General features: G+C 41.5%; 1 protein-coding gene across 3 annotated transcripts in view; it reads left to right on the forward strand.

Moving 5' to 3' along the window:
- The window catches only part of FCHSD2 (FCH and double SH3 domains 2), a 228,672-nt gene that overhangs the window by 38,236 nt on the left and 177,547 nt on the right, over positions 1–12,889 (forward strand). For all 3 annotated transcript variants that reach the window (XM_080688538.1, XM_080688539.1, XM_080688540.1), the window contains one exon: positions 2,384–2,429. In XM_080688538.1, coding sequence (XP_080544664.1) covers positions 2,384–2,429 — 46 coding nt within the window. The remainder of the gene's footprint in view (positions 1–2,383; positions 2,430–12,889) is intronic.

A 12,889-nucleotide genomic window follows, 5' to 3' on the forward strand; every position in this document is an offset into this window, starting at 1 on the left:
TGTTTTTCTCAGTCGATATTTCTCTCTGTCTTTCCCTCTCTCTTCCACTCTTTCTAAAAATCAATGGAACAAACAATAAAAGTAAACATAAGGACACTATTTTCTTCAAACACAATACAAATTTTTAGTAAAACATCAGAAAATATAGAAAGCAAAATGAAAAGAAGAAAGTGAAAGTCTGTAATCCCACTACCCAGACAAAACTTGCATTATTATTTTGATCCACCCCCCCTCTCTGTGTGTGTGTGTGTGTGTGTGTGTGTGTGTGTGTATATATAAGCCTAAGCAACCGTTATGACCGGACGACCAGGGGGCAGGCGCACACTGACCACCAGGGGGTAGGCTCTCAATGTAGGAGCTGCCCCCTGGTGGTCAGTGCGCTCCCACAGCCAGCCTTTCCCGGCCAGCCAACCTCCCGTGGTCCCTTCCTCTGGCTGCCAGCCCCGATCGGCCCCAATCTCCGGCCAGGCCAAGGGACCCCACCCATGCACAAATTCGTGCACCAGGCCTCTAGTATATATATATAAACAGACATATAATCCCAAATACACACAAATGTCCGTGTGTGTATCTACCTATATATAAAATACAATATATAAATGCATATATACAGTGTATGTGTATATATCTTTATATATTTAATATAGTTTATGTGTTTCTTCTTAAGGAGAGTATACTGATTGTATTTTAAAGAGCTATTAAATGCTTTATAATGTGCAATACCCCATAAGGAAAATGTTCTTGCTCAACTCTTTTTTTTTTTATAGTGGCAAAATACACATAATATAAAATTTATTTTCTTAACCATTTTTAAGTGTACAGTTTACTGGTATTAAAGACATTCATATTGTTTTGCACCCTTCACCAGCCATCTCCAGAACTTTTTATTTTACAAAACTAAAACTCTATGCCTACTAAATAATAACTCCTCTGATACCCACCTCCAAGCCCTTGGCAACCAGTATTCTATTTTCTGTCTATATGATTTTTGCCTACTCCAAGTACCGCATATAAATCATACAATGCCTTTTTGGATTAAATTATTTCACTTAGCATACTATCCTCAACGTTTTTATATTATAGCATTTGTGAGGATTTCTGTCCTTTTTCTTTTAATCCTCACCTGAGGATGTATTCACTGACTTTAGAGAGGAAGGGAGAGAGTGAGAAACATCGATCGGTTGCCTCCTCAACATGCCCCAACTGGTGGTCGGACCCTCAACCCAGGTATGTTCCCTGCCTGGGAATCAAACCTGCAACTTTTTTGTTGGTGTACAGGACGACGCTCCAACCAACTGAGCCACCCAGTTGGGCAGTTTTCTACCTTTTTAAGGCTAAATAATAGTTATTCACCCAAAACAAATGTAGTAAGATCTTAAATAGTTATATTTCTTAGATGAGAAATGAATAGTTATTTTGGTAAATTTAAATAATTTGAATTAAAAGTGGGAATTTTGGCTTATTGCTTTTTTCCCTATTCAATCTCTTTTCTTTATATTTTTTCACTTTTTGCTCTCATATCTCTGCCTTAATGAAATGCTTTTAAGAGCACACATATCTGGCACACATAGGAAAGTCTTTACTCAGACTATTCAAAGTAAATTGTGCATATTATATATATCATTGACTCTACCTTGTCTATGGTTTATAAGGTACACTGTTATTTCATTACTGTTACCATAGAAGAAAATACCACCAATAATTATTAAAAGATGAACCCCAATAAAATACATGTTAAAATGTGAAAAGTGTTTGCTGTAGAATCTAAGAAATATATGGGTATGGAAAGGGTGCTCCCATCATACCACACATGTAGTAGCCTTGTACTTTGTTTTGTAACTCTTGTAAAAAATTGGGAAGAAGGAAATGATTTGACTATTTTTTCATGATGAGAAGCTGCTTTGAATTTGATTTTAAACTTGTTTTCTATAGTTCCCTCTACATTGGTTAAGTTAGTAAATTTTATTTTAGAGCCTCTATGCACTAGCCATTCTAATAGCAGTAGCTAACATTTATATAGCATTTATTATGTGCTAGACACTGTTTTGAGCACTTTATATATTTTAATTAACTAAATTTTACATTATCCCTGCAAGGTGGGTATTGTTACTATCCCCATTTTACCAAAGAGGAAACTGAGGCACAGAGAAGTCAAGTGACTTGACCAAGGTCATACAGCTAGTAAGTGGTGGAGCTAGGATTTGAATGTAGATTGTCTGACTCCAGAGTCTGTGATGTCAGCAGTATTTCTAGGCACATAAGATGAATGAAAATTGTTCCTTTTCTTAACACAGCTTAGCAGGTACAATTTGAGGTTGTGGTGATAAATTTACATGACATTATCATAATACTTTTGGTAATGAATTTTTATTTGTGTTTTTAGGACGTTCAGTCAGAAGAAGGCTGCTATTGAAAGAGAGTATGCACAGGTAAGCTTGGATATGGAGGTCCCCATACTAGGTATACCTGTTCTTTTTAAGGTACTAGAGGCCTGGTGCACGAAATTCGTGCACGGGGGAGGGGGGTGTCCCTCAGCCCAGCCTGCACCCTCTCCAATCTGGGACCCCTCGAGGGATGTCCGAATGCCCGTTTAGGCCCGATCATGGTGGGATCGGGCCTAAACGGGCAGTCGGACATCCCTCACACAATCCAGGACTGCTGGCTCCCAACTGCTCGCCTGCCTGCCTTCCTGATTGCCCCTGACCGCTTCTGCCTGCTAGCCTGATCACCCCCTAACCACTCCCCTGCCAGCCTGATTGGTGCCTAACTGCTCCCCTGCCTGCCTGTTTGCCCCTAACTGCCCTCCCCCTGCAGGCCTGGTCACCCCTAACTGCCCACCCCTGAGGACTGGTCACCCCTAACTGCTCTCGCCTGCAGGCCTGGTCCCCCCCAACTGCTCTCCCCTGCAGGCCTGGGTCCCCCCCAACTGCCCTCCCCTGAAGGCCTGGTCACCCCTAACTGCCCTTCCCTGCAGGCCTGATTCCTCCCAACTGCTCTTCCCTGCAGGCCTGGGTCCCTCCCAACTGCCTTTCCCTGCAGGCCTGGTCGCCCCCAACTTCCCTCCTCTGCCGGCTTGGTCATCCCTAACTGCCCTCCCCTGCAGGCTTGATCGCCCCCAACTGCCCTCCCTTGCAGGCCTGGTCCCTCCCAACTGCCCTCCCCTGCTGGCCATCTTGTGGTGGCCATCTTGTGTCCACATGGGGGCAGGATCTTTGACCACATGGGGGCAGCCATCTTGTGCGTTGGAGTGATGGTCAATCTGCATATTACCCTTTTATTAGATAGGATAGAGGCCTGGTGCACTGGTGGGGGCCAGCTGGTCTGCCCTGAAGGGTGTCCCGGATCAGGGTGGGGGTTCCCTTGGGGCGTGGGGCGGCCTGGGCGAGGGGCCTGTGGTGGTTTGAAGGCCGGCCACGCCCCCTGGCGACCCAAGTGGAGGCCCTGGTATCTGGGGTTTATTTATCTTCTATAATTGAAACTTTATAGCCTGGAGCGGAGCCAAGCCTTCTGCTTGCTCCGTGGTGGCAGCCATTTTTGGGGGGATTTATGTATCTTCTATAATTGAAGCTTTGTAGCCTTAAGTGGAGGCCAATGCAGGCCAGGGCTGCAGAAGCTTGGCTTCCTCCATCGCCAGGGGCAACCCTAGCCTCCTGCTCTTTCCAGCTTCGTGGCTGCCGCCATTTCTGTTTGGGTTTATGTATCTTCTATCATTGAAACTTTGTAGCCTTGAGTGGAGGCCTAGGCCGGCAAGGGCAGGCAGAAAGCTTGGCTTCCTCCATTGCCGGGGAAACCCAAGTCTCCCTCCTGCTCTCTGTGGCAGTAGCCATCTTGTTTGGGTTTATTTGCATATTCACTCCTGATTGCCTGGTGGGCATGGCTTGTGGGCATGGCTTGTGGGTGTGGCGGAGTGATGGTTAATTTGCATATTACTCTTTTATTATATAGGACAAGGGCAGATATGTTTGTTGGAGAGAAACCTTAGTATCCCTGCATTCTCCTTTTCTTCATATTTCTGGCTAACCCCTTTTACTCCATTTGAATCTTCATGACTACAAAGAAGGTCATGAATTGAACCTTTTGGATGAAGATAACACTTAAAGTATTTACAAATATAAATAAGAATAATAATTTATTCTCCCATGTATATCCCATTCTCTGCAGTTTTATGAAAAGTTAATTGTTATTTTTGTACAATCAGGCATTTTTTCTCATTAGGTCCTTGTTGATAGAGAATGGTGTGCTTTTAGTGGATGGTATGGCACAGAAAATTTAAGCATTAAAAAAATTTTTTAAATTAGAATCAGACAGCTAAATGTACCAAGAAAAATTATATTGATATATCATTTTATGGATATGTAAGAATTAATAACTCACCCTTCCTTGGACAAAAACAACTTAACAGAATTTGGAAATTTGGCCCTTGTAAGCAATTACTTTCTATGTGAAGTAGAATTCTAAAATTGATCGCCCCCCCCCCAAAAAAAAATATGATCCCCCCTTCAAAAAATTAGTATTTATAACAACATTTAAAAATACTGGAGAATATTAGAAGGAAAAATGAATACCCAGGAAATGCTGTACATGCTAACCCATATTGCTACTGCTGCTATTGATAGCCTACATAATAAAAGCTTAATATGCTAAGTGTCCAATCATCCAGTCATCCGGTCATCCATTCAATCAAAGCGTAATGTGCTAATGATATACTAAGGCCACTCAACTGCTCGCTATGACGTGCACTGACCACCAGGGAGCAGACAGTCGACTGGTTGACCAGTCGCTATGACGTGCATTGACCACCAGGGGGCAGACGCTTTGATGGGTATGTTAGCTTGCGGCTGGGTCTGGCTGATCGGGACTGAGCCAGATGGGCCAGACACACCCTGGAGCCCTCCCGTGGTCCTTCCCTGGCTGGCCAACCTCCTTTGTCCCCTGAGGGGTCCTGGACTGCAAGAGGGCACAGGCTGGGCTGAGGGACTCCCCCACCCTCCCCAGTACATGAATTTAATGTACTGGGCCTCTAGTTATATATAATGCTGCTGTAGACATTCACATGTTAGTCTTTATTTGGACATATGTTCTTAGGATCTTGAGTGTATACCTAGCATTGGAATTACCAGGTCATTAGGTACGTTTATGTTTAACTTCTTAAGAAATGACCAAACTGTTTTTCAAATTGGTGGTACAGTTTTGCATTCTCACCAGCAATGTATGGAGGTTCCAGTTGTTCTATATCCTCATAAATATATACACACACTTTGAATAATTATAAAGGTAGTGTTTATTAAAATACATTTCATTTTCAAATTTGAGCTATCAGCTGTTAAAGCGTGTATACGTTTTTTGGGGACACCCTGTTCTACCATTGTCTGTCTTTCTAATTATAGCTATTGTTGTGACTGAAATCATTATGAATAGTGCCTCTGTGAACATTCTTGTATGTGTCTTTTGGAGACTATGAATGTTGTCTAATGGGTATATTTCTAAGGAGAGGATTTGCTGTGTCATAAGGTATATGTTCAGCTTTGGAAGATATTATGCAGTGGTTTCAAAGTGATTGTTGCAATCACTACCAGCAGTGAATGAGAGTTGTAGTTGCTTTAAACCCTTGGTTTTGTCATGTTTTTTTTTTTTTTTTTAATATATTTTATTGATTTTTTACAGAGAGGAAGGAAGAGTGATAGATAGTTAGAAACATCGATGAGAGAGAAACATCGATCAGCTGCCTCTTGCACACCTCCTACTGGGGATGTGCCCGCAACCAAGTTACATGCCCTTGACCGGAATCGAACCTGGAACCTTTCAGTCTGCAGGCTGACGCTCTATCCACTGAGCCAAACCGGTTTTGGCTTGTGATGTTTTTTAATTTTAGCCTATCTGGTGTAAATTAGGGTAAAGAATTGTGGATTTGATGAGCATTTTCTAGATGACTAATGAAGCTGAGGAACTTTTCATATGTTAATTGGACATTTGGGTGGTTCATTTAGAGAAGAACCTGTTAAAGCCTCCTATTGTCCTTTTTCTTACTGATGTATAGTGTTTATATATTCTGCATTTGAATCCTTTGTCAGATGTACAGGATTGGGAAAAGTAGGTTTACAGTTGTGAGTACACGAAACACAATTCTTTTTTTTTCTTTATTGATTAAGGTATTACATGTGTCCTTGTCCTTATCCCCCCATTGCCTCTCCCCTCCCTCCCCCGCTCGTGCCCTCGCCCCCCAGTGTCTGTGTCCATTGGTTATGCTTATATGCATGCATACAAGTCCTTTGGTTGATCTCTTACCCTTCCCACCCCCTTCCCCTGCCTTCCTTCTGAGGTTTGACAGTCTGATTGATGCTTCTCTGTCTCTGGATCTGTTTTTGTTCATCAGTTCATTATATATCACGTATGAGTGAGATCACATGGTATTTATATTTCTCTGACTGGCTTATTTCGCTTAGCATAATGCTCTCCAGGTCCATCCATGCTGTTGCGAATGGTAAGAATTTCTTCTTTTTTACTGCAGCATAATATTCCATTGTGTAGATGTACCACAGTTTTCTAATCCACTCATCTGCTGATGGGCCCTTAGGCTGTTTCCAAATCATAGCTATTGTAATTTGTGCTGCTATGAACATAGGAGTACATATACCCTTTCTGATTGGTGTTTCTAGTTTCTTGGGATATATTCCTATAAGTGGGATCACTGGGTCAAATGGGAGTTCCATTTTTAGTTTTTTTTCGGAAATGCCATACTGTTCTCCACAGTGGCTGCACCAGTCTGCATTCCCACCAGCAGTGCATGAGGGTTCCTTTTTCTCCACATCCTCGCCAGCACTTGTTTGTTGATTTATTGATGATTGCCATTCTGACAGGTGTGAGATGGTACTACATTGTCGTTTTGATTTGCATCTCTCAGATAATTAGTGACTTTGAGCATGTTTTCATATGTCTCTTGGCCTTTTGTATGTCCTCTTTCGAAAAGTGTCTATTTAGGTCCTTTGCCCATTTTTTGATTGGATTGCTTATCTTCCTTTTGTTAATTTGTATGAGTTCCCTGTAAATTTTGGAGATTAAATCCTTATCAGAGATAACATTGGCAAATGTGTTCTCCCATGCAGTGGGCTTTCTTGTTGTTTTATTGATGGTTTCTTTTGCTGTGCAGAAGCTTTTATTTTGATGCAGTCCCATTTGTTTATTTTCTCTTTAGTTTCCATTGCCCTAGGACCTGTATCGGTGAAGATATTGCTTCGGCATATGTCTGAGATTTTGCTGCCTGTGGATTCCTCTGAAATTTTTATGGTTTCCAGTCTTACGTTTAAGTCCTTGATCCATTTTGAGTTTATTTTTGTGTATGGTGTAAGTAGGTGGTCTAGTGTCATTTTTTTTTGCATGTATCTGTCCAATTTTCCCAACACCATTTATTGAAGAGACTGTCTTGATTCCATTGTATGCTCTTGCCTCCTTTGTCAAATATTAATTGAGCATAATAGTTTGGGCCGATTTCTGGGTTCTCTGTCCTATTCCATTAGTCTATATGTTCTTATGCCAGTACCAGGCATTTTGAGAACAGTGGCTACAATTTATTCTTGTATTATTATTTATTAGTATTAGACCTGTAAACCTAATTTTGCCCACCTTGTATGTATTATAGATATCTGTTCAATCTCATGAAGAAATATTATGTTTTGTGGCTTGTTTTTTATGTTTCTTTTGATGAAAACAAGTTCTTAATTTTAATGAAATCTAATTTAGTTTTTATAGTCAGTGTTTTTTAAGTCCTATCTATATATATGAAAGGCTAAGTGTCCGTCTGACTGGTAGCTGTGGCGTGCACTGACCACCAGGGGGTAGACGCTTAATGTAGGAGCTGCCATGACAAACAATGACCATTTAAAAATAAATGGCACCACAGACCTGGCGCCAACAAACCAATACTCGGCTTCCCCCAAGTGAGACACAGGCCCCGCCACCACCCTGGAGCGACAACCCACCAAATCGCAGCCAACGCTGCTGAGACCCCATGGTGCAAAATGCAGCCAACAGCCCAGCCCGGAAATGGTGGCTGTTGGCACCGGGTAATGACATCACATAGCAACACCTGGCTTCCTCTCCCTAGTGACTAGCCTCCTTGGAGTTTCTTCAGCCCAGGAACATGACTTGCTTTATAGCCAGGTGCAAACATTTTACACTTTAACCAAATGTCTGTGAAGCATTTTCCCGTGCCTCTTCTCATTTGATCCTCACAGAAGTCCTGGAGTAGGTAGATATGAGATTCAGTGGAATCCTATTTTCTTTTCACTAGCCGGAAAACGGAGATTTAGAAAGTTTAGAAACTTGACCCGACTGAAAAGAAGTAAGAAATGGTGGACCTTGAAAATGACTTCAGGTTTTCTCACTGCGTAGAATATAGTCAAACACTGCTACAGTTAAATATTTTACCCTTTGTTCTCCCTGTGTGATCTACAATAATAATCTGCTTCGTGTTGATGTTTACTGCTGTGTTGCTGACAATTACCTGAAAGAGAAGTTGGGGTGCTTCATTGAACTGGAAAAAGTTTAGCTACATCAGAAAGCAGGTCTAATTTATATTCTATACATATAAAAGGTTAAGTTGACATGCATGCGCGATACATATTAAGCTTTCGCTGGCGCCAATCGCACAAGTGTGTTTTGATCTGTCATTGTCAATCATGAATTTGGTTGATACTTCTGTTATAGAGAAAGGGCGAATAGCGGTATTAAGATATTTCTTCTAATTAATTTCCTTTCAGTGTGCACGAATCCGTGCACTGAACCACTGGTTATCTAATAATAATGTTTGGTAATTACATGATAAGCTTTCTTTTCAGGAAGTTCCATATGTTCGGCTATTTGTCATTGGTGCATCATCTAAATAGTCAAGAATATTCAAATACTTCAAAAAAGTTGACTTGCAACTTATATGAGCAACTGCTGTGAAATTTTTATTTCCCCTGTCAATTTTAAAATGGTGTTTAAAAATATGGTGATGTGTTTTGGTTCCTTTTTAAAAAAAATTTATTTCAGAGTGAAAGGAAGAGGGAGAGAATCATTGATCAGCTGCCTCCTGCATGCCCCCTACTGGGGAGCTAGCCTGTAATCAGGGCATGTGCCCTGACTATAACTGAACTGTGCCTTTCTGGTTCATAGGTTGATGCTCAATACAGTTCATTTACAATAGCTAAGATGAATGGGAATCTGTGCTCTGAAAAGATTTACTACATTTAATTTTTTTATAAAGTACTAGAGGCCCAGTGCATGAAAATTCATGCACTGGAGTGGGGGGGTCCCTCAGGCCTGCCACCTCTCAAAGTCCAGGAGCCCTCAGGGGTGGGAGGCAACGCCCCCATCACACCTCTGCTGCTTCCACTGCTGGCAGTGCAAGCCTCGGCCGGCCCTGGTTACCTGAGCCTTGGGCGGCCCTGGGTGGCTGGGGGGTTGAGGGGACTGGGGGACTCTGGAGGTAGGCGTGTGGCAAGGTGGGGCTGAGGGGACTGACTGGACACCGCCATCTTGTGGCTGTGGGTGCCACCATCTTTGAGGGTAGGGCAGTCAATTAGTATATTCCCTCCTTATTGGCTGTGGGCGCTGCCATCTTCGCGACAGCGTGAGGGTCAATTAGCATATTCTGTCTTTATTAGATAGGATTATTTTAAAGTTAGAAGTTTATTTTAAGATTAACTAGTTTTCATGTGTTGAGAATATTTATTGAGCACTCTTCTAGGTACTATGACTATAGCAGTGCCAAAAAAAAGAAAGAAAAAAAGCCCTAGAACTCATAGAGTTTATATTCTATAGTTGTGTTATCTTTTGATTAAATATATTAACTTCTTTCTCTTCAAAGCCACTGATGGCATTATAGTCAATTGAGAAAAATGACCTTTATAGAATTACTAGAGGCCTGGTGCACTAAATTTGTGCATGGAGGGGGTTCCTCATCCCAGCCTGCACCCTCTCCAATCTGGGACCCCTCGGGGGATGTCCTTGGGATTGGGCCTAAACTGGCAGTCAGACATCCCTTTCACAATCCGGGACGACTGGCTTCCAACCACTCACCTGCCTGATTGCCCCAACCCCTCTGCCTGCCAGCCTGATTGCCGCTATCTTGCCCCCCTGCTGGCCTGATCGCCGCTACCTTGCCCCCCTGCTGGCCTGATCACCTCTACCTTGCCCCCCTGCCAGCCTGATCACCCCTACCTTGCCCCTCTGTCGGCCTGATCTCCCCTACTCTGCCTGATTGCCCCCCTAACTGCCTCTGCCTGCCTGATCTCCTTAACTGCCCTCCCCTGCTGGCCTGATCTCGCCCCCAATTGTCCTCCCCTGCCGGCTTGGTCTCGCCCCCCAACTGCCCTCCCCTGCCGGCATTATCGCCCCTAACTGTCTCTGCCTCAGCCCCCACCACCATGGCTTTGTCTGGAAGGAAGTCAGACATCTGGAAGATGGCCGGTCAACCTGGTCTAATTAGCATATTACCCTTTTATTAGTATAGATTGCTAGTAGTCTATGTTGTCATTCTCTATACAAAGAACTGATTGGCCAAAAAGGTTGAGTATTATTTGTGAAATTTAGAGAGCCAGGCCAATAGACAAATATTATAAAGAAAAAGAATTCACGGGGGATTGTTTATATGGCAGCAATTTGAGAAATAGTACTTCAAGTATAAAGTAAAATAATATTACATAACCTAATATTTACACTTGAAGGACTTGAGCCCTGAATTTTTTCAAATCTCTTGGTACTTTTCATTTCCTAAAAGAGTCTTAATATTTATTTTTAAGCATAGTTTGTGAAATTCATTTAGTAATTCTCCAGAAATAACAGATGTGTTGCATATCTATTTATACAAACAGAACAAATGAATATCTGAAAGTATAGGAGTCATACATGTCACTAAACAAAATTAAATGTTAGGGTAAAATCAACTCTGGCTTTTGACGGCAGTTAGCTAACCACTGAGGTGTTGGTAAAATCATTTGCAGTCCTCAAGCTGAAATTGCAAAAGGCAAGTTCTGTGTATTAATATACTTCCTGTAGTCTTTGGCAGAGTGCTTCTAGTGAAGGAAGGATACAAAAAGTTACTGTGGCTGGAGAGAAAGAGCAGGAAAAGATTGTGGACTTTAAGGGCGGCTCCTTGCCTGAGGACAAACAGAGCAAACATGGACACCCTGTCAAATAGCCTGTGGTATCACACTTGCACTTAAAAGTTTTTGCTATTTTTATTATTTTAAGAAATACATTTATAAAGAGTTGGACATACTTATTCATAAAGTTAGTGTTTTGTGTATGTGGTAGGGTTCTTTTTTGGTAAATTTCGTCAGCATAGAAGTTTAAAATGTAACTTAACTCAGCTTTGTGCAGTTAGTTCTCTGGCTATTGCTATTAAAGAATTATTGGTAAACTTATTGGAAATGGTGGACTATATACTTGGTGTTCTGCCAGCCTTGTCATGTAGAACAATAAGGATAACTATCTTGAGAGAAAATTGAGGGTTATTTTCTGTCTTTATGTTGATACTTATTTTTAAAAATTATTTTATTTTTGTGTGCCTCAGCTTGCAGTGATGGTTAGAAATACATTTGAAGAGAAGAGTTTTTTTCTCAAAATATTTGATATAGTTTGGTTACTAAAATTTTAAAAACTATTAAAAGAAGAAATGCTGACTATGAGTAAATATTCGTGTTCTTGGATACATAAATTTGCTAGTAAGTTTTGTCTTGTTGTAGCTATTCTGCAGCACACATCTTAAATGAGTGAAAGGAAATTATTGCTTATGCTGCCCCTTATTCTTTTCCTCCCAAATATCATTTGTATTAATTTAGTGTTAAGCCAGGATAACACGGAGAATTCAAACTCGAGCTGTGGTTTTGAACCTTTTTTTTATGTTAATGTGCCCCCCTCCCCCATTTTACATAGGACATACTGGTCTGCACACGTCTTCATTCACTAGTTGAGTTTGGATCCCCTGTTCCAACCATTGATCAAAAGCCATGATTTTTTTAAAAATTTTTTTATTAAGGTATTATATGTGTACATATCTTAAACCATTGCGCCCCCCCCCACTCCCATACATGCCCTCACCCCCAATGTTTTGCATTCGTTGGTTACTCTTATATGCATGCACACAAGTCCTTCAGTTGATCTCTTATTTCCCCCACCTCTCCCTAACATTCCCGCTGTAATTTGACAGTCTGTTTGATGCTTTACTGCCTCTGTATCTTATCTTTTTGTTCATCAGTTTATACTGTTTTTCATTATCCCCAAATGAGTGAGATCATGTGGTATTTTTCTTTCATTGACTGGCTTATTTCACTCAGCATAATGTTCTCTAATTCCATCCAGGTTCCTACAAATGGTAAGAATTCCTTCTTTTTTATGGCAGCACAGTATTCCATTGTGTAGATGTACCATAGTTTTCGGATCCACTCATCTGCTGACGGGCACCTAGGCTGTTTCCAAATCTTAGCTATTGTAAATTGTGCTGCTATGAACATAGGGGTGCATGTATCCTTTCTGATTGGTGTTTCTAGTTTCTTAGGATATATTCCTAGGAGAGGGATTACTGGGTCAAATGGGAGTTCCATTTTCAGTTTTTTGAGGAAACTCCATACTGTTCTCCTCAGTGGCTGCACCAGTCTGATTCCCACCAGCAGTGCACGAGGGTTCCTTTTTCTCCGCATCCTCGACAACACTTGTCATTTGTTGATTTGTTGATGATAGCCATTCTGACAGGTGTGAGATGGTATCGCATTGTCGTTTTGATTTGCATCTCTCAGATAATTAGTGACTTTGAGCATGTTTTCATGTGTCTCTTGGCCTTCCTTCTTTCTTCTTTCGAAAAGATTCTATTAAGGTCCGTTGCCCATTTTTTTATTGGATCATTTACCTT

The sequence above is a fragment of the Plecotus auritus genome, assembly GCF_963455305.1.
Source record: "Plecotus auritus genome assembly, chromosome: 9".
Classification (NCBI taxonomy): domain Eukaryota; kingdom Metazoa; phylum Chordata; class Mammalia; order Chiroptera; family Vespertilionidae; genus Plecotus; species Plecotus auritus.